Here is a 23,803-nt window from a genome sequence, read left to right as displayed (position 1 = left end):
CATGACCGAAGCAGACACCATGCAACTAGTAAACGCCTTCGTCATTAGTCGTCTAACGTACGCCCTGCCTTTCCAAACCACGCGGCGTCACGACATCGAACATGCGGATAAGCTCATAAGAATTGCCTGTAAAGCAGCACTCGGCCTGCCTGAAAGCACAAGCACGATCCGACTGAACGAATTAGGAATGATGAACACTTTCGAGGAATATGCAGCGGCCACTCTAATGGCGCAGCGTGAACGGCTAAACACGACACCTCAGGGGCGCTCGGTTTTACAACGACTTAACTATCCACTGACACCACAATATTGTGGCGATGAAACAATCCTACTGCCATCTGAAATTCGAGAGCGAATCCACGTGGCGCCGATCCCCCGTCACATGCACCCAGTCCATCATGCGGCACGGAGACGCGCGCGGGCAGCCACCTTACTAAGGCGGCGAAGCGACCCGGATACTTACTTTACAGACGCGAGTTCGTATCACAAGAATACAGGGGCCCTCAATACATTTGCAGCAGTCGTGACTAGCCAAGGACGAACAACCGTAGCAGCATCTATACACACGAAATCGGTTGCAACGGCCGAAGCTGTGGCCATAGCCCTTGCTATACGCGCCGCGGAAGCTAAGGGCCAATCGGCCTACGTGCTGACAGACTCGCAGGACGCCTGCCGCCTTTTCCTTGGGGGGGCTTTACCGGGCTGCGTCTTCCGCATCCTAGGAACGAACCTCACCATGGATCATTGCGTGACCTGGTGCCCGGCGCACACAGGGATAGCGGGGAACGAACGGGCGGACCGCTTGGCTCGAGGCATGACAGGCCGAGCCGCGGGCCACACCGCCCGGGAGAACACCTCGACACCCGGTGCGCCAAGAGAAATGCTCGAGTTACAACGGCTAAGTAGGCGAACCAAAGCCCTTCCTCACCCAGGCCTAGACAGGAGGCAAGCACGGGACTGGCGCCGCCTGCAAACAAACACTTTCCCACATTTATACAGGCTACACAAAATGTACCCAGACAAATACAGCAACACTTGCCCGTGGTGCGAAGGAACACCGACATTGGAACACATAACATTCCAGTGCGCGTCACGTCCGGCGGCTGCCACCTCGCCGCTGCTAGACAACACTCTACATAACTGGTCGTGGGAGGCGCGACTCGCGGAAGTGGAATTGGGAAGCCAACTGGCGACCCTTGACCAGGCCCGGCGAGCCGCTGTAACCAGTGGGGCCCTGGAGGAGGGGCTCCACCCACCATAACCAAACAGTCTCTGTTACAATAAACGTTTACTCTCTCTCTCTCTCTGACAGAAACTTCACCATAAACCTAGAAAGGCTTTGCCCTAAAAAGATCTCGAAGAATTAAACGTTCATATGCAACGACGTAGGTCTGAAGTAAAACCATCGTGCAATTATGGGTACTTTGTAGAAAAATGAGAGGAAAAATTTTAGGTAATAAATATTAAATTAAGCTCCCCGGCTATATTGTGTATTGGATTTGGGGAAACTGACAATGCAAGTTATGCAGGTATATTTTAATCTTAGAAGCCACATTTGTCTTTATTGAGCTCTGAACGAGTGTCATCTTACAAAAATTGAATATTCCTGTCTTCAATAGATTTATGAAGCTGCAATATATACTGCCCCAAATCCTCAAATCATTTAATTTTACAGCAGTCATTTGCGACAGTTGAGAGTCCCAGAGGGCGTAAAATAACAAAATAGAAATACCTTTCCTCAAGGAAGAGAATGAAGTCACGGAATTGCCAGTTTTTGATAAGTTACCACTGTGCTTGTGTCTGCGCAGGCTTGTTACATTCTACATGCCAAAGTTTCTACTTTCAATTGTATTTTGTATTCACCGCTTCTCTCACGTCCCTCTCCCAATTTGTGAGGCTTGCAAATAAATAAATAATTGTACAGCTACGGTGACAACGCCGAGAGTACAGTTGAAATGTACGTACAACACGTGCGCTGTGATATGCTTAGTTGTTGCAACTCGTCATTTAGCAGATGGTATTGAGCATTCGGTGCATTGCAACAGCTCTACCTACAACAAAAAGTGAATGAACCAGAAAGTTATGGGGAATGTAATTTTGCCATGCAGGTAGCCAAAAGCACCAATATATATATATATATATATATATATATATATATATATATATATATATATATATATATATATATATGTATATAATGAGAAGCCAACAAACACTGACACCAAGTACAACATAGGGGAAATTGCATGTGCTTAATAAATGAAATAAAGTAATGATAAATTATAGGAAATCAAAGTGGATGAAAAAACAACTTGCCGCAGGTGGGAACCGAACCCACAACCTTCGCATGACGCGTGCGATGCTCTACCAATTGAGCTACCGCGGCGGCGTTTCCCCATCCACTTTCTTGGGTGTTTATGTGTACTAGTAGAAGCCTGGGTGTGTTAGCCAGCGCCCCCACTCACAGACCTTGGCGGCGGACGTGGAACGTCTTTTTTGCCGCAGGCGTCACGAGAACGTGATCTTTTCGGGTGAAGGCAACTGGTCAATAAACCCACATATGCTACCTGAAGGCATCAATGTTGCCGGATTCGAGACCCTCGTTATGTAATAAACGAGAAGAAAGGGGGTTAACCGAGGGACCCGATAATTATTAGTCATATAATGAGAAGCCAACAAACACTGACACCAAGTACAACATAGGGGAAATTGCATGTGCTTAATAAATGAAATAAAGTAATGATAAATTATAGGAAATCAAAGTGGATGAAAAAACAACTTGCCGCAGGTGGGAACCGAACCCACAACCTTCGCATGACGCGTGCGATGCTCTACCAATTGAGCTACCGCGGCGGCGTTTCCCCATCCACTTTCTTGGGTGTTTATGTGTACTAGTAGAAGCCTGGGTGTGTTAGCCAGCGCCCCCACTCACAGACCTTGGCGGCGGACGTGGAACGTCTTTTTTGCCGCAGGCGTCACGAGAACGTGATCTTTTCGGGTGAAGGCAACTGGTCAATAAACCCACATATGCTACCTGAAGGCATCAATGTTGCCGGATTCGAGACCCTCGTTATGTAATAAACGAGAAGAAAGGGGGTTAACCGAGGGACCCGATAATTATTAGTCATATAATGAGAAGCCAACAAACACTGACACCAAGTACAACATAGGGGAAATTGCATGTGCTTAATAAATGAAATAAAGTAATGATAAATTATAGGAAATTATATATATATATATATATATATATATATATATATATATATATATATATATATATATATATATATATATATATATATATATATATATATATATATATATATATATATATATATATATATATATATGTATGTATATATATATATATATATAGTAGGCAAAGAGGGTTTCTTCAGGCTACCTTTCAAACGTAAAGAACTTGAGTGGTGCTACAAGGTAAACAGAACAAGTATATATATATATATATATATATATATATATATATATATATATATATATACAAGGCTGAACTCTGATAGGTTGCCCTTTAAAGAAAATTAAAGGTGGGATCAAGCAGGCTTCTCCTAGTGTTGGTGATGTTACCTTGCACAGTGAGCTGAATGCTAGTCGAGTCTTCACCGAACTCGTTGGCTGCTTGGCATGTGAAGACGCCGTTGTCTGATCTCTCCGCGTGCTGAACGGTGATTTTCGATGTCGTGACGTCACCACTTCTGTCCTCCACTCTAGAGTACCTAAAATGAAATGGGGATGCAGCCTCTTTACACTAAAATGCGACAATGACGACACGGCAGCTAACGCTTTCTACCAAAACAGAACAACTTCAAATCATAGGACGACAATTTTCCGGACGCCCAGCCGTACACTCACAAAAAAAATTCAGCTTAATTTAACACAACTGTTATACTTTGTTGTACTCAGGATCTCTAATGCGACCGTGATCACTATGTTCGTAGTGATGAAGTTTGCTTACCGGTGGTCCTTCAGTACGTTCAGCGGTAGATTGTTCTTGAGCCAGTGGAAGCGTATGGGTGAGTCTCCCTGAGCTGGGCAAATTACCTCGCTGCTCTCGCCTCGCCGCACAGACACAGTTGTGAACTTGCTGGAAAACCGAGGCGCGCCTGATGCAGGACACGTAGAGCAGCAGAGGCGGATGCGGGTTGCAAGGATTGGGCAAAAGATAGAGAAAGAAAGAGAAAGATTTTTTAAAGTAAATAACTGAGAGGCCCATCTGAATGAAAGTTCTAACCTGGTACAAAACATGTTCAATTATACAACTTCTATGGCTCATGTAAACAGCAGTGTGAAATAAAAAAATGTCATGACGTCTTTACTGAATGATGCGCGAGTATTAATTAGTTTACCTAATCAAAGGGTTGTCGATGTGCTCAATCAAGACGAACATGTTCATAGCTGCTGCACGAAATATCGTTACAGCTTTCATTTGCTTTGAAGAAATGAAACAAGTGAAGTTCAAGAAACTGAACGAATGCACATCATGGAAGAAACCCCAATATGTCACTCACTGCGGACGGTGAGCTGGAGAACCCGGCTGATTCCGGATCCAACACCGTTAGAAGCTTCACAGAGATAGAGTCCCGCGTCTCCGGGTTCAACGCTGCGGATGCTGAGCGTTCCATTGACGAGTATGTGGATGTGCGAATTGCTGATGATGGTGCGGAACTGGGACGCTGGACTTTCCGGCTCTGCAAATAAAGTCGGCACATCCGGCTCAGTTGCGTTCAGTGTTGTTCAGCATGATTCAGTCCTTCAGATTCGAGGCAGCTGTAGCGAAGCGATCATGCGAATCTCATTTGAAAGTTCTCAGGTATGCAATGAATACATTGTTGCGCCTCAGATATGTCGTGCCCAGTTTTTTTTGTGTGTGTGTGTCTGCGTGTGCGTGTGTGCGTGCGTGTGTGTATGTGTGCGTGTGTGCATGCGTGCGTGCGCACGTGTGTGTGCGTGCGTGTGTGTATGTGTGTGTATGAGTGTGCGTGCGTGCGTGCGCGCGCGCGCGCGTGTGTGTGTGTGTGTGTGTGTGTGTGTGTGTGTGCGTGCGTGTGTGTGTGTGTGTGTGTGTGTGTGTGTGCGTGCGTGCGTGCGTGCGTGCGTGCGTGCGTGCGTGCGTGCGTGCGCGCGCGTGTGTGTGTGGCGGGGGGAGAGGTCTTGACCAACGTCTGAAGAGAACCACGTAAGGAACGATGGAATATCTGCAGATATAATCCTTTCGGTCGAGAGGATAAGTTATAAAGTGCCCCACCCCTTAATCGTGGATGGTTCAGCTTTACCCTGCTGGGCGAACCTACAGAATAGGCAGCCGAGGTAATTCGGATAAAAGAAGCCGCTGTGATTTATTCTTCCAAGGCCCCAAAGCTCCCTCTGAGGGCTCATTACCTTCTTTTTTTTTTCACTTCCACAGTTTTCGGACACGCCTCGCATCGCTCATTTCTTTCACCATTCTAAGTGCCACAGGTATACTGCAGCCAAGAATGATTATAGGGCAAGATATCTGATGGTAATAACGTATGACATGTGGTTATAGTTTGTCGTGTGGCTTGAACTTGTCACCGGAAATGTCCGGTGACAATTTCTGCATGGGTTTTTCAGTTTTACAACCCTGGTTGGATATCGACCCGTCTTAAAAGGAAGGCGTGTGTTCGAGCAAGCAAGTTCGTTTAAAGGCATAGTTTTAAAGATGGTTTCACAAACATTTATTCGAACAATTAATTATTCCCAACAATGTTCAGCGGTAAACGGAAGCACTAGCCGCTTTCCCCGATTTCGGAGTAGGATGCCAGACGTGTGCTGATCCTTTCCGTGGCTCCTCATTTATAACGTCTCTCTCATCCTCCTGCAATGGGCTCTATCTTAGGCGAAACCGGGATAATTTTTTATTTGGATTTGATTAGTAATCACTTTGTATAACATATATTAAATATTCAGTCATTTCATTTAACAGAAGTTGCCTGCTTGAAGTAAATTTTTCTTTTATTTATTTTGGACGCCATCAAGCACGGCAAACAACATAACCTGCTACCACGACAGAAGAAATAACGCTACATCACTCATATGAGAAATAAATGTTTTGATATCACCACACTCTAGTTATGTAGCTAGCGGTGACGTGCTTGAACAAACTGTCGCAGTCAGAGTTTATGAAGTGCTAGGAACGAACGACTTTAGCTAAGGACGAATATAGCATTGAACAAGAATGGGCAGTTCAAATGAACTTTCTTCACCGCAAAGTTGTCACCTGGTCGGAAATTGACCGTGCTACACATGGTAGGAAACGCATGCTCACGTGAGCTCGCAAACATTGAGATAAAATAGTCATTTTACGAAATTTACCGTGCGACACATATGAAACGCAGCCACGTGAGCTTGCAAAGATTGAGAAGAAAATAGTCATTGTATGTCGACCTCAATAGTAAACAACTGTATTTGAGCCTCTTCCGTCGCACTTTTGACGCAATAGATGAAGCGTATTCTCTTCGATGCCAGTTTCGCCGTGAATTATGTTCTATCTGGTTCGTATTAGTACTCGCGCGCACAATAAATTTCGTACTTTAAACCTTTGTGGCGGCAAACTCCGTTTGAAGGCGAGCGTGCTAAAGAGGTGGTACAAAGTAGCCACGGTTTCTTCTAGCAGCAGAGGAGGGGAAGCTGCAGGTGTATCTATCCATAATTACTGTTCCGGCAATTGCTGCGCTTCAGCACCACTGATGAAGTGCAGTATTATCTATCGCTACCGCCAGACTGAACTAGCGGTACCGTGCCATGCGTGTATGGAAAATAATGCGAACAAAATGACCAACCCTTCTCCTAGAGGCAAATGGGGGTAAGGGAAGTTTGTCCGTAGAGCACTTGACCTTCGTCACCGTTAAGCAACCCACAGCTAACGGTGCCGGATCGCTTCGGCCTCCGCTCCCTCAGCTCGGGATCTTCTCGCTGTTGTCGGATTGCTTGAGCTCGGGCAGCTCTAACGGCTGGATCAGTGCGACGACGGTGAGCCATTTCACGGGCGATTTCACGCTGCGCCGTGTCGAAGGCTGCCCGTTCCTCAGGGGAACGCACAACGCGTGGCCATCCCATCCGTTTTTCGCGACTGAACTGAACGGAAGCGAAGCCGGTGGCAGCGCACGCGATACCCTTTCCTGTCCTTTTTTTCCTCGGCGGAAGCGAGACGGTTCTTTTAACTGGGCGAAAAGAACTGCGCTCGTGGTGTGGTGTGTGTTCCTTTCTTGAGTCCTCGTTTTTTTGTGCAGTTAAAATATATGTATAGAGTTATGAACTAACTAGCCGGCCAGAACATCCTACTGAAGCGAAACAGCTCTGATTGGTTGCATGCTTGTCATGAGCGCGCGCCTATGCAGCTGGTATACTTGCTAATAACTCATGCTCGGGCACCAGCGCAGCTGTAAACTAATCAAACCACCCTTTCACGCCGCTGCTCTGCTCTGGGAGCAATTGTTTATTTTTTTTGCGCGACCGTGACAAGGCCACTTCTGAGAAATACAAGCTTCGCTTGAAAAAATGCCTCATAATGCAGATATTGTATCCCCGAAAAATCTATTGATACGCTAGCCAGCTCCGTAACAAATGGCGTTGGTAATTTATGCACCAACATGAAACAGTTGTTACAACGGACAACCACCATGGTTTTGACAAGACAATATGACAGAAGTGTCCATATAATCGCAGACAGGAGACGGAAGTGCCATATCAAGAGGTTGAATTTACATATAAAGTTCACATCGTCATGTTCAAGTCCACGCAAATACACAACTGCTTCTTTTTTAAATGACCTCACCCCCCCCCCCCCATTGCTTCTATAATATATATTTTCACTAAGATACTATTCTCAAAGCATTGCGAATAATTAGCAATTCATGATAGCATGTTACTGGTGTAGTGCAGTGCCACACATTTCGTGTGGACGAAAAACCCGTGAATTTGGCACCCGTTTATTGCTCTCGGCTTCGTTTGTCATAGCACAACACGGCGAATGACCATTCTTGGCTTTAAAATTGAGAAACCATTTCTTACGATTACGTTAAATCGGACCAACACCCTTGCTCGAGTCCCATTCCTTATATTTGCGCACGACATTGTATTCAACGTCATCAGTTTGATAGCACAATGCACGCGATGCAGCAAATGCGCTCGTAGAAAGACACACTCCGGTATGCCTGCATTTTCGTTACGCCCTTCGAGGAGAAACGGACTTAAAAAACACGTTCCAGTACCAGCGCACTACTTGCTCCAATGCGAACCGAAATGAAAATGAAGCTCATCAAGCGATGCTGCATTTGCCGAGAGGCGAAGACGAAGGCTCGGCGCGATCTCTGCAGCAGGGATTCAAAGGCGTACGGAAGAGAATTAACGCGGAAGCGGGTAAATTTAAATGTCATCCGCAGGTGATCCTGCACACGCACGCGTGGTTGCGTTTTCGCGGTCGGCGATTCGCCCGCACACGGAACTGCGGAAGAGGAAACGATAAGCACGCCGAGAGAGCCGCCGCGTACTTTCAATGCGTGCGGTGAGCACTTTGGCGCACCTGCAGTTAGCTTCTTCCTCTCGTCGATGCGAACAAGGAACTCACCGGCAACTTGCCTGGGGACTCCCTCGGTGGGAATCTCTGAAACAATATGCAGCTTGCGTCGATAGAACGTACCAATGGCAATATCCGTAAGCGTAAGCTGGCATCTGTAGCGGCAGCCTATTTGTCAGCAGGGAGGTTTGACTTGTCTTGCGCGTTCTAAGAAATAGTGGGGAGGAATGCTGATGAAATGTACTAAGCAAGAGCTATTGGGCAAAGGTGCATTTTAGAACTCTGTATTCAGGGGTGTAAGATAATTAAACAGCTAACATATTAACTAATAATCGTGATAACGTAATAATAATAATAATAATAATAATAATAATAATAATAATAATAATAATAATATAATAGTATTTATTGACACACATCCAAACACAATACAAAGAAACGGGCCTGTCTAAGTCTACGAGGACTTGTGCGACTAGGCCCGGCAGAGTCGGTACAGCGATGTGGTTATATATTTCCATAAAAAGTGAAAAGGTAGACATATACATAATAACACGTTTTTTTCAACTTTGAGAAGAATGTTTGGTAGTATTACCCGTTAACAGACAGTGACATAGTAAATAAAGAGAAACACATCAACAACTTAACTAAAGATCAGGAGTAAATTTCAAAGTTTCATCAATAATTTCCTCAACTGTTTTTTCGAAGTTGCCAAGAAGAATTCATCGGCCAAATCGTTAAATATTTTTGGGATGTATACACTTCTTCTCGCTTCACCATACTTAGTAGTGGAATAGGGTACCTTAAAACGTTTTTTATTTCTTAACAAACGAGGTGTATCGTATGCCTCTTTGAATTCATCGCTCCAATTATGCCGCATAATAACAGTTCTGGTAAATAAACCCTCCAATGTGAAAAATCCTAATTCCTGAAAAATATTATTGTCGTTAAGTGTAGTACCATAAGCCACATTTCTTAATAATAATAATAATAATAATAATAATAATAATAATAATAATAATAATAATAATAATAATAATAATAATAATAATAATAATAATAATAATAATAATAATAATAATAATTGCGAACGGCGTGGATGGAGGCAAGCATCTCCACATCACCACATCGCACCTCGAGAAGCTCTGCGCAACAGTTAACTCGGCCCATTCTCAGCCTTGCGATCGCTGTACTATAAATCGAGTTCTTTGCCAATCCCACACGTCCTCGCGTTAAAGGCGTTCTTGCGCTGTGCTTTTGCGTGTTCCGCTGAGAAAGTAGTATTAAGGACAGCGCTGCAAACATCCCAGTGGTTTTGGGGTAGCGCATTCAGGGGCATTTCGTTCAATAAGTTGACAACTACGCAGTTCTGTAAGTACGAAATACTTCTTTTTTTAATCGCTCCCTTTCTTTTGCCGATATTGGCAATTGAAGCTGCAAGTCTGATCACGTCAACGTCCGCTTCATTATGATGAGCTCGGCGAAGCCTTTACAGTTGCTGCTGAAATAAAGGCCATACCACACATTAAATACCTTCGTCATCTGCCGTATGGTGGACGAGACAAGAAGAGAGAGGTTAGCAACTAAAGTTTCTTCGGCAGGAACAGCGAGCAGCAGATAAGGAGTGATGCTTTCGCGCAGCTCCAACTTTATGGAGTTTGAAAACTGACAGCAACACAGTAGCGTGGGAACAGAAGGCGTGCTGGGCTTTCGTTTTCCGATTACCTGCAGCGCTCTTCCACCGAATGTGAGGCTGGGGCACACCGCTGGCCTGGCAGTCGATGTACACCGAGCGTCCAGACACGGCGGTCGTGTCGTTCGGCTCCATGGTCCACGACGGGGGCACTGCGAGCCAGAGGTGCATGCTCGGGGCTCGTCCCTTTGTTCTGCTTACATACGTTCCACAGTCACATTATTTACATTTGACAGGAAACGTAGGCGTCATTGTAATAGTTGGTGAAGCAGTGAGTGCATCTCAGTTTCTTACGGTTGCCTTTTGGGAAGCCACTAATAAATTAAACATAGACTTTTCTCCTACGGCATTTTTCAAAGGAATTCTACGAATCTTTAGCTTTTGTATAATATATTAGGAGAGAAATACATCTGGGTGTAAATATGGACGCAAAAATAAGCTGATGGTGAATGTTTCGCGTCTGACAACAATTAGCGGACGTAATTCACTGACTCATTCAGCGATAATGTACGGTATCTAGTGAGCTTCAACTAGATCTAAGTTTGTTGAACTGTGTAGTAGCATGTAGGCCCGAAATCAGCTCTGCAAAACGTGCTGTGTATTATTTCTAGCCAGATTCTGCAAACGCGACGAAGATTGGGCACACGTTCATCGCTTTGGGTTCAAACGTTCAGCGCACTTACCTTTGACAAGCAGCTCGGCGGAATGCTCGGCGGACGCGTACTGGTTGGTGGCCCTGCACGTGTAGTTGCCGTTCTGTCGAGACGAGAGGCGCTTCAGCGTCAGCGTGGACACGAAGCCGCCCTCGTCGGTCATGATGGACACGTCGGCGTGAGCGCCGGGCACAAGGGGCTTGCCGTCCCGCAGCCACTCGACGCGAATGGGAGGGTCGCCGGCGTGCACCAGGCAGGTGAGGCCCGCGCGCACGCCTTCGTGCAAGTTCGCCTGGAAAGCGAAGGGCGTGATCTGCGGTCCACCTGCGGGCAACAAACAACGACGAGTCAACGTTTCCTGAGCGCTCCTCAGGACGAACGTAGTCGTCTAAAGAAGAGTGACGGATTGGGCTAGTTGTAATATCCTATTAGGCATTTCACAGGCGTATACAGCGTCAAGTAGTGACAACAGGACGACATCAGACAGGCGCGAGCGCTAACTTTAAAATGAGATTTATTGTGAACATGTGGTTAATTATACAGGTTAGCAGCAAGCAGTGCAGCAAGAAGGCGTTTGTTTTTAAGTCTTGTCGCTTTTTAAGCCTCCTATACTTTCTCATAACCCATATAACTCACTGCTTTTTTCCCCCGATAAACCACTGTTGGAAAGTAACCCGTATCCTTGTCTAATGTTGTTCTGCGGCTGCCACGTACTGTACACTAAATCCCTGCAACGTGAAAGTAAACACGGCCTAAATTTTTTGAATGACTCAGCCAGTATACGCTCAAAATATTGCAGATCATAATAAACTATCTAATCAAATATGAGGAACAAAACTTAGAAAGCCGTGCCTCCGCATTTATTTTCTCTTCATAGGTCTTTGAGGGGTCGCTTATAGTGCATAGAGCGCGAAGATAAATTTGAACTTGACTTTTTTTACGGTATTTGTAATATTGAAAGTAATAGAAAGTGGTCTATTTTATTGCAAACATCCTTTTCTTGTGGAACATGTGTTTGTTGCGTTTCCTATCCAACATAACTCGGTTCGTTAGACAACATGCTTAAACTCATTTCCTTTTCTTCTGCCCGAACTGGTTGATCGATAAAAATTTCTAAGTTCTACATTTTGCTGACTTTTTGTTCAGACGTTTTAAACTCTGCAGCCGTATTTTACTTCAGGCCACTGTGGGAAAATACAAACAGCAAAGCAGCCCTGAGTAATTCTTGTGTTTCGAAAAACAAGGTGAATCCTGTTTTACCTGAAGCAACTGTGCAGTTCTATTCAAGCCTACATGGTTCTAACCTTGTCCTTGCAAGAACACCAGCCAGTTAATAAACACTCCCGCTGCGACGAGTCATGCGCGATAACATGTATCTATCTGCATGGTTCTAAATATATCTTGATTTATAGTAACGTCTCAAAGTTGCCGCATGCTGACGTTCTTTGCGTAGCATTCGTGAATAACGTTCGCGGAGTGTCACCCAGTAACAGGACATAAAGAAAACGCTGTCGAAGGATTAAAACAATTTCAACAAAGACAAATATTGTGTGGAAAACTCTACACACTGCGTGAGGGGGGGTGGGGGGTGGAGGGGGTGAACGATCGGTTCGGCATGGGGCGCCCTTAACGCCGGTTATGCCGTCGACCTAAGATCGCCTGAACTCCGCAGCTGGCTGCGTCAGAGTTATGGGGAGGCTGCTTTTCATCCAAAAGCAAAAAAAAAAAGAAGAAGAAAGAAAAACACACAGCGTGAGAGTCGCACACTTCTCTCGGTGCCTTTGTCAGGATCCTCAGCCTCGCCATCTGGCGTATAGTTCAGCTCTCTCGTGCCACTACCGTGCACCTCAAGGTTCGGGCGACAGCTGCTCCGCAAAGCACGGATCCAGAGCCAGCGGTGAACGGTTGCAACAGGAGCACAAAGTCGAGAAGCTACGATAAAGTTGAGCAAGAGACCACGGCTCGGTGGCGTAAGGTGCGTGGCCAATGTCCCGTGTTCGCGCGGTGCTTTCTCCAGCAGTTTTGTAACCAAGCCGTTTTACTTTGCGCTCAGTGTATGTGACCGTGCGTAGCTTATTTCGGAAGCGGGACAAGTAAATAATCCCTAATAATCTAAATAATCTTGTTTAAGTAAATAATCTTGTTTCAATAAAACACATTGCTGGGCTAGCTATAGTCCGTGACTAATTGCCAGAACTGTGGCCTGTATATGTTGCTTTTGTTGTGCCTCCTTTATATATTTTTTTACTGGGTCCCAATTCTGGTAATTAATACAACATTTGACATCTTCTATGGGTCATGCACGTAAGTCCTTTGACATATACCGTCGCTTTTCAAAGTGGCAAAAAGCACAAGTTCACCTTTTATTTATAGTACTACTGGAAGAGGCAGGTACTGCTTGCTCGACGAGTCTCAAAAATTGGTTAATCTGATAATAAAATAAACCTACCGAAACGTTTAAATAATAAATAGGTGACTAGTATTCCATTAAGGAAACCGAAGCGCGACAGTAGTGAAGGTACCTTCATTTAGTAAATATGTAAATACCAGCGCTAGTTTTGAAGCGTTCATCCCGAATATATACGTACTGCCAAATGAATTAGCGTCAGTAAAGTTTTCTCGCGTTTTCTACGGAGAAACATTTAGAATAAAGAAAAATTCGAATAGGTTCCAAACATTACGCGAGGTAAAATGAACTAGCAGAGCTCGCTTACCTTACAAGGGGGCAGTAGCGACGAGAATGTTTTTTATGGAGGCAAGAAGAGTAGTTAATACTAGCGCGCACCACTTGGCTTGCGCGCAAACTATGAACTGGCCAAGCAGCGTCCATGTATAAAGGTTTGCCGGCTCCCAACATCGCTTTAATATTTCCCTTTAATTCATTAGCCTGAACGTTTTCATACCCAATGCAAAAGAAAACCTTCGGTGAACGGCCTAAGCTACTGTAAGCTCCGTGCCTTTTTGGATTCTGTCGCCTCTTTAGAGCCTCTGTTGATGTCTGCGTCAGTTATGTGATGGTGCATGTGAAAAAACGTATCTGCATCAAGCTGTTTCTTTTTTATTTTCGGGTGGAGGACGGGGGGGAGTATTTTAAGTTGAAGCGATGGCGGCAAGAAGGGTAAGTGGAAGCATCGCGTCGGTAGCACACGGTGCTGTGTGTATACGTAATAGATGATGATGACAGGTGGCGCTAGCGCGGTTTGTTCGATGCCTGCTTTTGGGTGGAACTACAGTAGCTGGCGGTTGCGATGCGGAATCTCCTCTGTTCTCGGTGCCAACCGTCGTGTCAGTTTGTAGAGAACAACTTCGATGCATGCTCAAGACATAAGCATTAGAAAGCGACGAGAAACAGTAGGTTGCAACAAACATAGCGCAGATTTAAATAACGTACTTATAAAGTTCTATGCGCTGACAAGGCAACATTGTATTGCGAAATGAAAAACGAGGCAAGGAAAGGTAGAACAGAAATATTCTACTATATTAGGCTTCGTCGCATGACACAATATTCTCTGACGAGGTGGTGCTTTGTTACCATATTGTGTTTTCCCGTGTCATGTTTCTTGAGCTTTCTAACAGACATAGAACTGAGTTTCTAATCCATCATGTGGTGTCTTTGTATTTCTTGGGTTGCAGAAATAATAAGAAAATTCATGCACCCTCTCATTAAACAGCCTTCCTTGTTATGTGAAAGCCTTATAAAGTTGAACGAGTTGTCGATAGATTATTGATCCTGTGCGAACTGCATTTCGAACCGACCTTCCTCCTTCGTCATTACACCCACGTTCTGAATGGAGAAGTGAAGTTAAAGAAGGGTGAATTATTTAATAAATCATACACAGAGGTTAGTGCGGAAGCGCAAAGAGGATGGAGTGAATGCTAGATGAGTGGCAATGAGTGCCCACTTGACAGGGCAACCGTGCGCAAATATTCCAAAACTGGTTAAAAAGTCGAAAAGTTTCTATCTTGAGAGCGTTAAAAGTAGATGCTGCAGCCTGCTACTTCTTTCGGCCGCTTTGTTTTCCTCAACCATGTTTGGGCTCTCTAACATGCTATTCAAGGAGGCAAAAAGGAAAATAAGCTTGGACTGTGTAACGTGATCACTGTCTCTCTTTTGTTTTCACCTCCATCCTTTCTCAGATCAAGACACCGCAGCCCTTTAGAACAAAAAAATGTGAATAAAGACATGTAAACAACAACTAGTGTCCTAGAGTAGTAGATTACGCGTAGATGCTTCAAACGCTTTGTCCTTCCATGTCCACGCGAATAGTAATTTACAATGTACATCTTACACGTGGTGCCAGCATTTGTATATGTCCTGCAAACATCGCTCCATCTTTCTTCCAGAGTGACGACAAGGGCCGGTCATAAGGGCCGACACAAATTAGCTTTTTGAGATTGTCACGCAGGTGTCACATCACGGGTGCGCGAAAACACGTGCGTGCACCAGTTTCTTTTGCATCCAAAACGCAAAAACGAAACTGGAAATGTTGTAGCTATTTACCTACCACTTCACAAAAGCTTCGCTTCGCATAAATACGGAATTGTGCGTTATTATTATGTCCTTTTAATCAAAGGCCAAGTTTGTGTCGCAACGTGAGGCAGTCGAACCGCATTTTTAGGGTGAAAGGCCCAAGTGGTTCTGCAAAGAAGTTGGAACGACACGGCCCAATCTGTAGGACACAGACGAGTGGCTTTTGCACCACGAGAACGCGCTCGTCCAGGGAGAACTGAGCATGAAGCACTTTTTTGACAAAAATGGAATGACAAGCCTTCCTCCCTGCTTAATTAGAAGCCGTTTTGAGCAATAAGTAAATCGCTGGAATAAATCATTGTGGTTTGGAAAAGCCCAAAGAGAACACTTTGACGGCGATCATTGCTTTAGAAGTTGCGAAAGGAGAATCGAAATAAAGCAAGCAATTCTCATCACTTTTGGGTCCCCCCTCATAAGTTGCAATTCAAACTTAAGGTTGTTGTTTTTTCTATCTCTTCTTTTTTTTCGGCCACTCGTTGAAACTCACTGCGCACGTGGAGCGAGATGGTTCGGTGGACGATCTGGGAGTCTGGTCCATGCACGGTGCACGTGTACTCGCCCTGGTCGTGCTCCCGATCCGTGCCCTGGATCTGCAGCGTCCCGTTGGGGAACACCGTCTGGCGTTGGTTCAGCGGGAGCCGCCTTCCATCTGCGCATTTTCCCGACGGGCGAAAGAAAAACCGACGAGCAGACTGCTTGAGATTCTGGAAGAAAAATATGCTGGAAAGTGAGAACAACTTAGGTCGAAAGTGAATTCATTTTTCCTGGTATAAGCTACCATCGCTGTCAATGATTGCGGCGAACAGGACGGTACCATCCCCTCAATTATGATATATAATATAACTGCCGGTCATATACTTTCTATTCTGTAACAAGCTGCTCTTAAGCTTCGCATTTCCAGAGGTTCTAGAGTTCTCAATGATTGTTAGCATGACAGCTGCCAATATCCGCATTCAGAATGATAGAGCTTTAGAGGGTGTGCACTCTGATAGCGACGCGAAAGCAGGGATATTTGATCGTGCTTTAATGTATAATATATTGCAAAAGAAGATTAACATAGGATTTTCTTGATTTCTTCCCCGCGCATTATGGGATAAAATTAACCACAGTTATTGAGAACAACGCTGTTTAGTTTTGTGCTGCTTCGTTTGACACGTTGCCGTCAAAGTGGCAAATTTTAATGTTAATTCTTTCTGTTTTGAACATGACGGAATTGGCGCTTCTTAAAATGGTAAACACCGTAGTTTTCTGCACAGAATGTCTTATTTAGGTACAATAGCATGGAATAATTTTTTTTCATTCCTAAACTCAACTGGTGATTTCTAACTGTCGGTGTAAAACACATACAAAAGTTACTTTATAAATAAAATAAAAAAAGAAAACTCCGAGTATAATTAAACACTTCTTATGAGTTGTGAATGCGAAAGCTTTATTGTCCAACTGAACGCCGCTGAGCGTTACTCGAGTTCAACTCACAGGAGGTTCAGGCGGAACAATTGCCTGCTATGCATCACAGGCTAACCTCGCCTGCTGCAACACCACCACCACCCTCCTGAAGTATTGAGCTATTACTACTGTTTTTGAGTTTTGCAGCGGGGTGTGTTATCGAGTTTCGCGATTAAATTGGTTCTGGTTACCCTTGTTTTACAGTGTCTACATTAGCATGTTAGCTGTAGACCGGAATCATTTGCCCAATATTGCTGAGAAATCAAGTACTTCCCTCTCGCACCCTCACTCGTAGGCTGCAGACCGAAATCATTTGGATGATTTTGCTGAGAAATCAAGCATGTCTCTCGCACGCGCTTGCACTGGGTGCGAGAGGGCCACCAAGGCCGGCAGGCGCGACCAGCAGCTACACTTTGCGGGGGTTACATATGCGCAGCGCGCGTCGGTTTGCGAGAGCATTCTCCTCTCACTCAACAACAGGCGTGCTATCGTGGCAGCAGGTGTTCTCTTTCACCCGCTCAACTCCATCGAGGAGCGCTCGCGACGTGGCAATGTAGCCACTCGGAATTTAGCTGCAGTTTCACTGCTACAGACGGCGGCGTTTTTGCTCAATGGACCATTTTATGCTTTCGCATCAATAACGTTTTTATTGTTAGTGCACGTGAATTTGAAAGCTAAAGTTGAAACATTAGGTTGGAGACCTATATAAAATATTATTTTAAGGTCAATTCTTTTTGAACTTATGCAAGTTTTTTTTTAATTTTTTGCTTGAAGAGACACTCGTGCAACAACAGTGAAGAGCTTATTCCGTCTACAACTTTATCTTTGTTCTCTTAACAGCACATTCGACGCACGCTCACCTTTCTCCCAGTAGACGTGTCCAAAGGGGTAACCGCCGAACGGACACTGTACCGAGAAGGTACCTGCTGCCAGCGCTGACAGATTTCCGAGCGCTCGCACGTAAACCGAGCCGTACACGTTGATGCGAGCCGAGTGCGAAGCCACGCCGGCATAGTTAGACGCCTCGCACGAGTACGATCCGCCATCTTGGACCTCAGCCGACGAGATGGACAGCGTGCTGGACACCTCAGCTCCGCTGATGCCAGAACTGGCGTCCGCACCCGTCGTTCGAACGCGAACCCGGCCATGTCGGGAATCGATGGGCCACACGCCATCCAGCAACCACGTGATGCGAGGAGGAGGGTCCCCGGATGCAACGCAACGCAGTGACACGGGCTTTCCCGGGCGTACTGTCGTTTCCTCAAAGGTTGACTTGAGCTTGGGCGCTTGATCTGAATAACAAAGTGTAATGAGAGGAAAAGGAAAAGAGTAAGAAGAAACAGGGAAGCGACAGATTTCGCGTTGATGCGAGACGCAGCATGAAGGTCAATTCGCTCGCCACTGCTGCCGCACTTCCTCGCTCCAGCGTTTCGACAGCGAACTTCCGCGGTCGTCGACTGAGATGTCTTTACGTTTGCTTGTGCGCGCGTGATTTGCCATCTAGTTTCATACTTGTCAATCTAGTTAGTATGCCTATGTGTACAAGCTTATATGGCCGATAAAACTGCTATCCTTACTTCGTACAGCTAGCGGCCCAATATTTTCCCATTGCAATCAATGCTTCGCCTTTAGGGCGAAACTGCGACTTCTTTCTTCTCAGTCTTTTTATTGCCTGATTTTGTAATTTTCTTGCCGGTATTTTGGCATTCGTAATTCCTTTCATTGTTATGTTAAATTCGCACAAATTGCAGCAAGTATAGGAAAAAGGGGAAAGTTACATTCGATGAAACTGTGCAGGGAAATGCGCCATTGAATTGAAAGAGATTACACGATGCCTAAACAAAAAAAAATAAACATTCAAAGAGCTCAAGAAAACCAATGAAATCGCTTATTGTTAGAAAAAAAAACGGTTAATGAAAGAGACTGACGAGTTTATCGCTAAGCTATAACTGAAGTTCATACACAAGTGCTCCAGAGCTTGTTCAAAATATATACGGGAATGGACATAGTCACAACTAAGCGCAGCAGAAAATTGAAGATTGCCATGGGACCAATTAGTTTTTAACTGTCATTAGCGTTTGTTAAACGCAACACAAATATTGAAACAGAGCCTTGCAAGAAATAATGAACACGTTTAGCCCGATACGCCGAGAACCGGAATGAGTAGCGATTGGAATCAGACATTAACAGGCAGAAAGGGGACGCGAACTTTCTAATCTAAAATAAATGGCTGCCGCTATCTCCGGGAGTGCGCCGACTCCAAATATACAGTGCATATACAGCTGCTAACAGACGCTAGAAGAGCACTTACGCCGGCATCACATTCCTGAAAGCATGATCTTATCTGCGCCCGAAAGATGCCTTAAGTAGTCGCTCTTACTGAAGCTTCGTTTTCCGATGCTCTGGGCGCCTTTTGCCCGATAATCTTTTTTTTCCGTCTAGACATTCTTGCTCACACAGCAGGAAAACTCTTTCGCAATCTTTTCATCTGTAGAAGCACTTCCTAAAGCCGCCGTTGGTTGTCAAGACGCTGTCGAAAATATGGTGGCTACCCATCCGTGATAGCGACTCGCAAGAAAAGATTCGACGGCTCATCGCCGACAAGGAGAAATCAGCGAGTGAAGTGTGCCGAACGAAGAAACGTTTTGCGCAATCATATCAAAAACCTCATGTAGGAACGTATGTCCTTAGAAGCTACGTATTAGGATTGAAGTCGCCTATCAAGTTTAGCGACATTTTATCAACTCCAAAAGAATACCCTCAAACAGACGGCAATTACATCGTTAAGACTTTTACAGCGACCTAAGTATATTGCCACGGACGTCATTATGTTACTTTTCTTGCTGGTTTCCGTCTACGACTGATAATCACTGTTATCACAACGTCGCTCGTTGCGAGACGCACCTGCAGGAACCCGAAATCCCTTAATGTTGGCGTCAAATCTAAATCAAAGGAGCGTCTGCTCAGATTGCGTGAGCGTCACAGATGGAGCTGAGCTTACATTCTCGTATGCATGCGAGAGCCGCAGAGATTGTCATGGACGGAACCGTAAAACATCCGTATATGTGAGACCTATTTGACACCTAATATTACATTCGACGAGAGGTTTCGGTCGCTATCATTGGAATTTCAGTTTTTATCGGGAACAGCGGGAATGACAGGACGTGAGAAAAAAACAGATAACGGCGCTAACTAATAACCAGTACGTGCCGCGGTCTGTCTATTTCGCCCACCCAGTTAATTTTGACTTGTTTCCGCTCCAGTCATAAGCTAACCAGCCCAAATGCACACGCTTGTCATTACCTGTCATTCAAAGGAGAAGTTCGTCCCAGTGAAACGATTCTGAACTCAAGATGTTAGCGCTATTTTCTCCCTTTTTCGTCACTACCTACGCGGCAATATAGCACAGTGGCTACGACGAGAAGTTCATAATGACAAAAAATAGCGCGATAAACAAGGGACGACAAAGAAACATGGCACAAGTGCACCAGAGAATTATATTTCATTTTATTTATTGGGTTCAACTGCGATTCACTGACTTCTATATAGGTTGTTTTCAAAAAGTCTGAACATTCACTCACAAAAAGTGTTCGGCCATAAATTCACATACTGCCTGTGTAGTTATTTATGTAACCATGTGTCCCACGTAAGTTGTGCCAAGGTATGCAAATATGCACATGCCACGTAGATGGACAGAACCAAGGTACTGTTTGTCGTCGCGTGGAGCAAGTCAGGCAATCTTCTTTTTTTGTATTTGACCTAGGTACATATTTGTTAGTATTATTTAATCAACTTCGCATATACTATATTCATAGCAAAAGTGTCAATGAGAAAGTTGTTGACTACCCTGAAGAAGATTATTCTAGGTCCAGCCTTCTGTCACTCAATACGTGTTGGAGTGCAGCAAGGCTAGTCGCGTGGCGCTTTCTCGTGTTTCGCGAGCTTTCTTTCAGACTTGTAAAAAAAAAAAAACTTTATGTAGCGCATATTGAGCAACATAACGCTGGATCGGGGAATTTTCCAGGAATCGCTACAATTTTTAGATGGACACTTTTGCTCGAAATTTGAGAAATTGATTAATTAATAATGTGTAACAATGTAATCAGGCGAAATACAAGAACTATTCTGACTTGCGTCAAGTCACGGCACGCAAAATTACTTTGGTTCGTTCCAGTTACTCGGCACTAGCATAATTATTTTTCTTTTAGATTGTGGCGCAAATTGCGTGGAAGGCATGACACATAAAAAGAAAGCGTATAGAGAGCCTCTAATCGAACTTTCCCTCACCGCAGTGACTCAGCGTCTATGGCATTATGCTGTCGAAAAAAATTCGGTTACCGACTTCGGCGCCCTCAGTTATATTGGGCCGGAATGTACAAAACGCCAATTTATTTAGATTTACGAATTTACAATTTATGGGATTTAAAGAATCCCAGGTGGTTCAGATATAAACGAAGCACGCCTCTACTAAGCGTCTCTCAATCGGTATGTTCCTTTGAAACATTTAACCCAATGATTTACCCGTATTGGAGAAACCGCAAAAGCAAATAGAGAAATAAAAATAAAAAAGTCGCAGGCGTAGCAAAACCATTAGACAATTACGGTTTATTTCGTTCTAACGAAGCTTTCGGCAAATAAGTTCTGCCGAAACACTTAATGCGGAGAAACGCTCATAAAAGGAAATCTTGACCCCACCCGACTTCGGCAAGAAACTATATACAAAGGAAGCCTCGGTGGGCCTCCAAGAAAATGAATCATAAACGTTCTCTAAAAGAGTATCAGAAAGAGTTTCAGAGAGGCTCTCCGAAATGTGTTTCTCTTTCTGGGCAACCCATATTGGCTTTCGTTTGCAGGCTCGGCGGCTACTTCGGGGCAGACGAAAACTCTTGTCTTTCACGATTCTTCGTCCACTTTGCGGACTTCTGCAAAACTGCTTTTCATTTTTCAGCGTTCCTGTGCTTCGAGCCGCTAAGCCTCCGCAGCGGGTAACAATTACAATGTTCAATTCGTTGGCGATTTCATACTTGCACACAAAACACAAATGATTACACAAAACTTAAACGTGCGAATTCTTCGTTTTGCTTCTACTGGTAAGTGAGAATAATATAAATAGACAAAGTGCATGATAAGATTTACTGGCCAATCTTCATAGCTGTGACGGCCATCGGAAATTGCGCGTAAATCATGAGTAGGAAGAGTTATTTTGTTGTTGTTAATGTTTATTAGGGGAATTTTGTAATCGCAAACTTGAAGTCATGCGGTGTTCAAAGCCCAACCTCTTGCTCGAAACTCGGTGCACCGCAGAAGTTTTGAGCTATAAGTATTCAAAATCACTCTGGGCAATGCATCGTGGTCCCACGCAATACGTATTCGTAATGTGGAAGCAATTCAGTGCACAAAAAGTTTGAACGAAAGCAGGAAATAATTTCGCCACACGTTTTCAGCCCATACTTCTCGAAAGTGGTGCTACAAGCGCGAAGCTTACCGAGAAAGGTTCTTCACTGATTGCTGGCTGCGATTCGGATACAATATCTGGTCAACTTATCGCAAGGAATGAGCGCCTTCGTAAGCACTAAGAAGACGGGCAATTTATGAACACGAACTGTGTTGGCGAAAACAAAGCGGATAAAAAGAAAGACGACAGCGGGGCTGTTTACTTAGCGCTGCAGTTTCAGGAACGCCGGGCGTCGTCATTACGTGAGACAGTGTCGCGAAATTGCGGCCACTTTCTAACACCGACAAATGCGTAGTGCCTTGACAGGATGACAACGTAGACACGTTGCCTGGCGTCACCAGCATGCGCTCGCGTGTTGCAAGAACCGCCCGTTGTCGCAAGCACCTCAAAAACTTTGAGCGGGCTTCTGAGAAACTGTTTGTGCATTCGCGTGCTTCTACGTAGATGAGTGGCTTGCCCTCTGTAGGAAGACCTTCTTGTTCATCCGGTACTTTATTTTTATGTGCGTAAACAGACTATCTGCTGCAGAGCACGCTTGACTGGGGAATTTCACCTAGATGAAGGAAAGCATTTGTTACTTTCTTCAACGCGAAACGGCTCTGATGCGCTTGGAGCAGTGTAATGAGATTTGAAATCATTCGTATATCCCAATTAGCAAGGAAATTAGCGCTTCGTTGCCTGATCAGAATACTAAGTGCCTTCGTGCAATTTCATGTTCTCCGAGAGAACGGCTAACGGGAAGCCAATCAAAGCGATTTTGGATTGCGTGTAACCTACTTACGGCTTTCTTCTTCTCTGGGATTTTTGTGTGAGAGAATAATGTGTCATAAAGCCATCTAAATGAAGACGTCGAGTATACAGCTGTATCTATGTTATCAAAATGATTTCAATAGGTAATAAATGTGTCAAACTAAATGCAAAACAGTGAATAGTCTGGGCCAACTGTCAGGAAGTGGCCTTGAAAGCATCATTGTACCGAAGAAATAAAAACAAGAAAACGTCCCTCTTAAGTTCTTCATTCCTTATGATTTCGTGCACCTGTGGACGTTTCTGTATAATTGCACAACAACGCCAACAATTATGTCCCACGGTACGACTGTGATTTCGCCCCGGAGGGAGTTGATTTGATAATGGCGTGCTTATCGCCCCTCGTATAGCAACAATTCTATATATCTACCTTCGTTCTTGACTGCAATTCATTGCTCCTCCGTTAGCCTTGTAAGGGCTGTGAATTACAAAAAAAAGTGTTCTTGCTAGTCTTGGGTTTTGGACCTCCATTAGATATGTATACGTGCACACGAGAATACCATGCAGTCGGCAATAACGTATGTAACAAAAATAAATGAATATATGAATGAATAAATAAATATATTAATGAATGAATGAATGAATAAATAAATAAATAAGTAAAATAAATAAATAAATACGATCCGCAGTTTATGTCTCCTATTATTTTCCCAATCCACTCTTTATC

The 23,803-nt window shown here is 44.4% G+C and overlaps 1 protein-coding gene and 2 non-coding genes across 14 annotated transcripts in view; all 3 read right to left on the bottom strand.

Moving 5' to 3' along the window:
• LOC135905513 (cell adhesion molecule Dscam1-like) overlaps window positions 1-23,803 on the bottom strand; it is a 910,071-nt gene that overhangs the window by 34,497 nt on the left and 851,771 nt on the right. For all 12 annotated transcript variants that reach the window (XM_070535540.1, XM_070535538.1, XM_070535541.1 and 9 more), the window contains 7 exons: window positions 17,735-18,166; window positions 15,916-16,077; window positions 10,928-11,221; window positions 10,277-10,396; window positions 4,527-4,706; window positions 3,974-4,121; window positions 3,586-3,734 (listed from right to left, as the gene is read on the bottom strand). In XM_070535540.1, the coding sequence (XP_070391641.1) occupies window positions 3,586-3,734; window positions 3,974-4,121; window positions 4,527-4,706; window positions 10,277-10,396; window positions 10,928-11,221; window positions 15,916-16,077; window positions 17,735-18,166 (1,485 nt within the window). The remainder of the gene's footprint in view (window positions 1-3,585; window positions 3,735-3,973; window positions 4,122-4,526; window positions 4,707-10,276; window positions 10,397-10,927; window positions 11,222-15,915; window positions 16,078-17,734; window positions 18,167-23,803) is intronic.
• TRNAT-CGU (transfer RNA threonine (anticodon CGU)) lies at window positions 2,314-2,386 on the bottom strand. The gene has a single exon. It is a non-coding gene; the product is annotated as a tRNA-Thr (tRNA).
• On the bottom strand, window positions 2,781-2,853 carry TRNAT-CGU (transfer RNA threonine (anticodon CGU)). The gene has a single exon. It is a non-coding gene; the product is annotated as a tRNA-Thr (tRNA).

Source organism: Dermacentor albipictus, chromosome 3, assembly GCF_038994185.2.
Source record: "Dermacentor albipictus isolate Rhodes 1998 colony chromosome 3, USDA_Dalb.pri_finalv2, whole genome shotgun sequence".
NCBI classification, from domain to species: domain Eukaryota; kingdom Metazoa; phylum Arthropoda; class Arachnida; order Ixodida; family Ixodidae; genus Dermacentor; species Dermacentor albipictus.
This window is presented reverse-complemented; position numbering and strand designations above follow the sequence as displayed.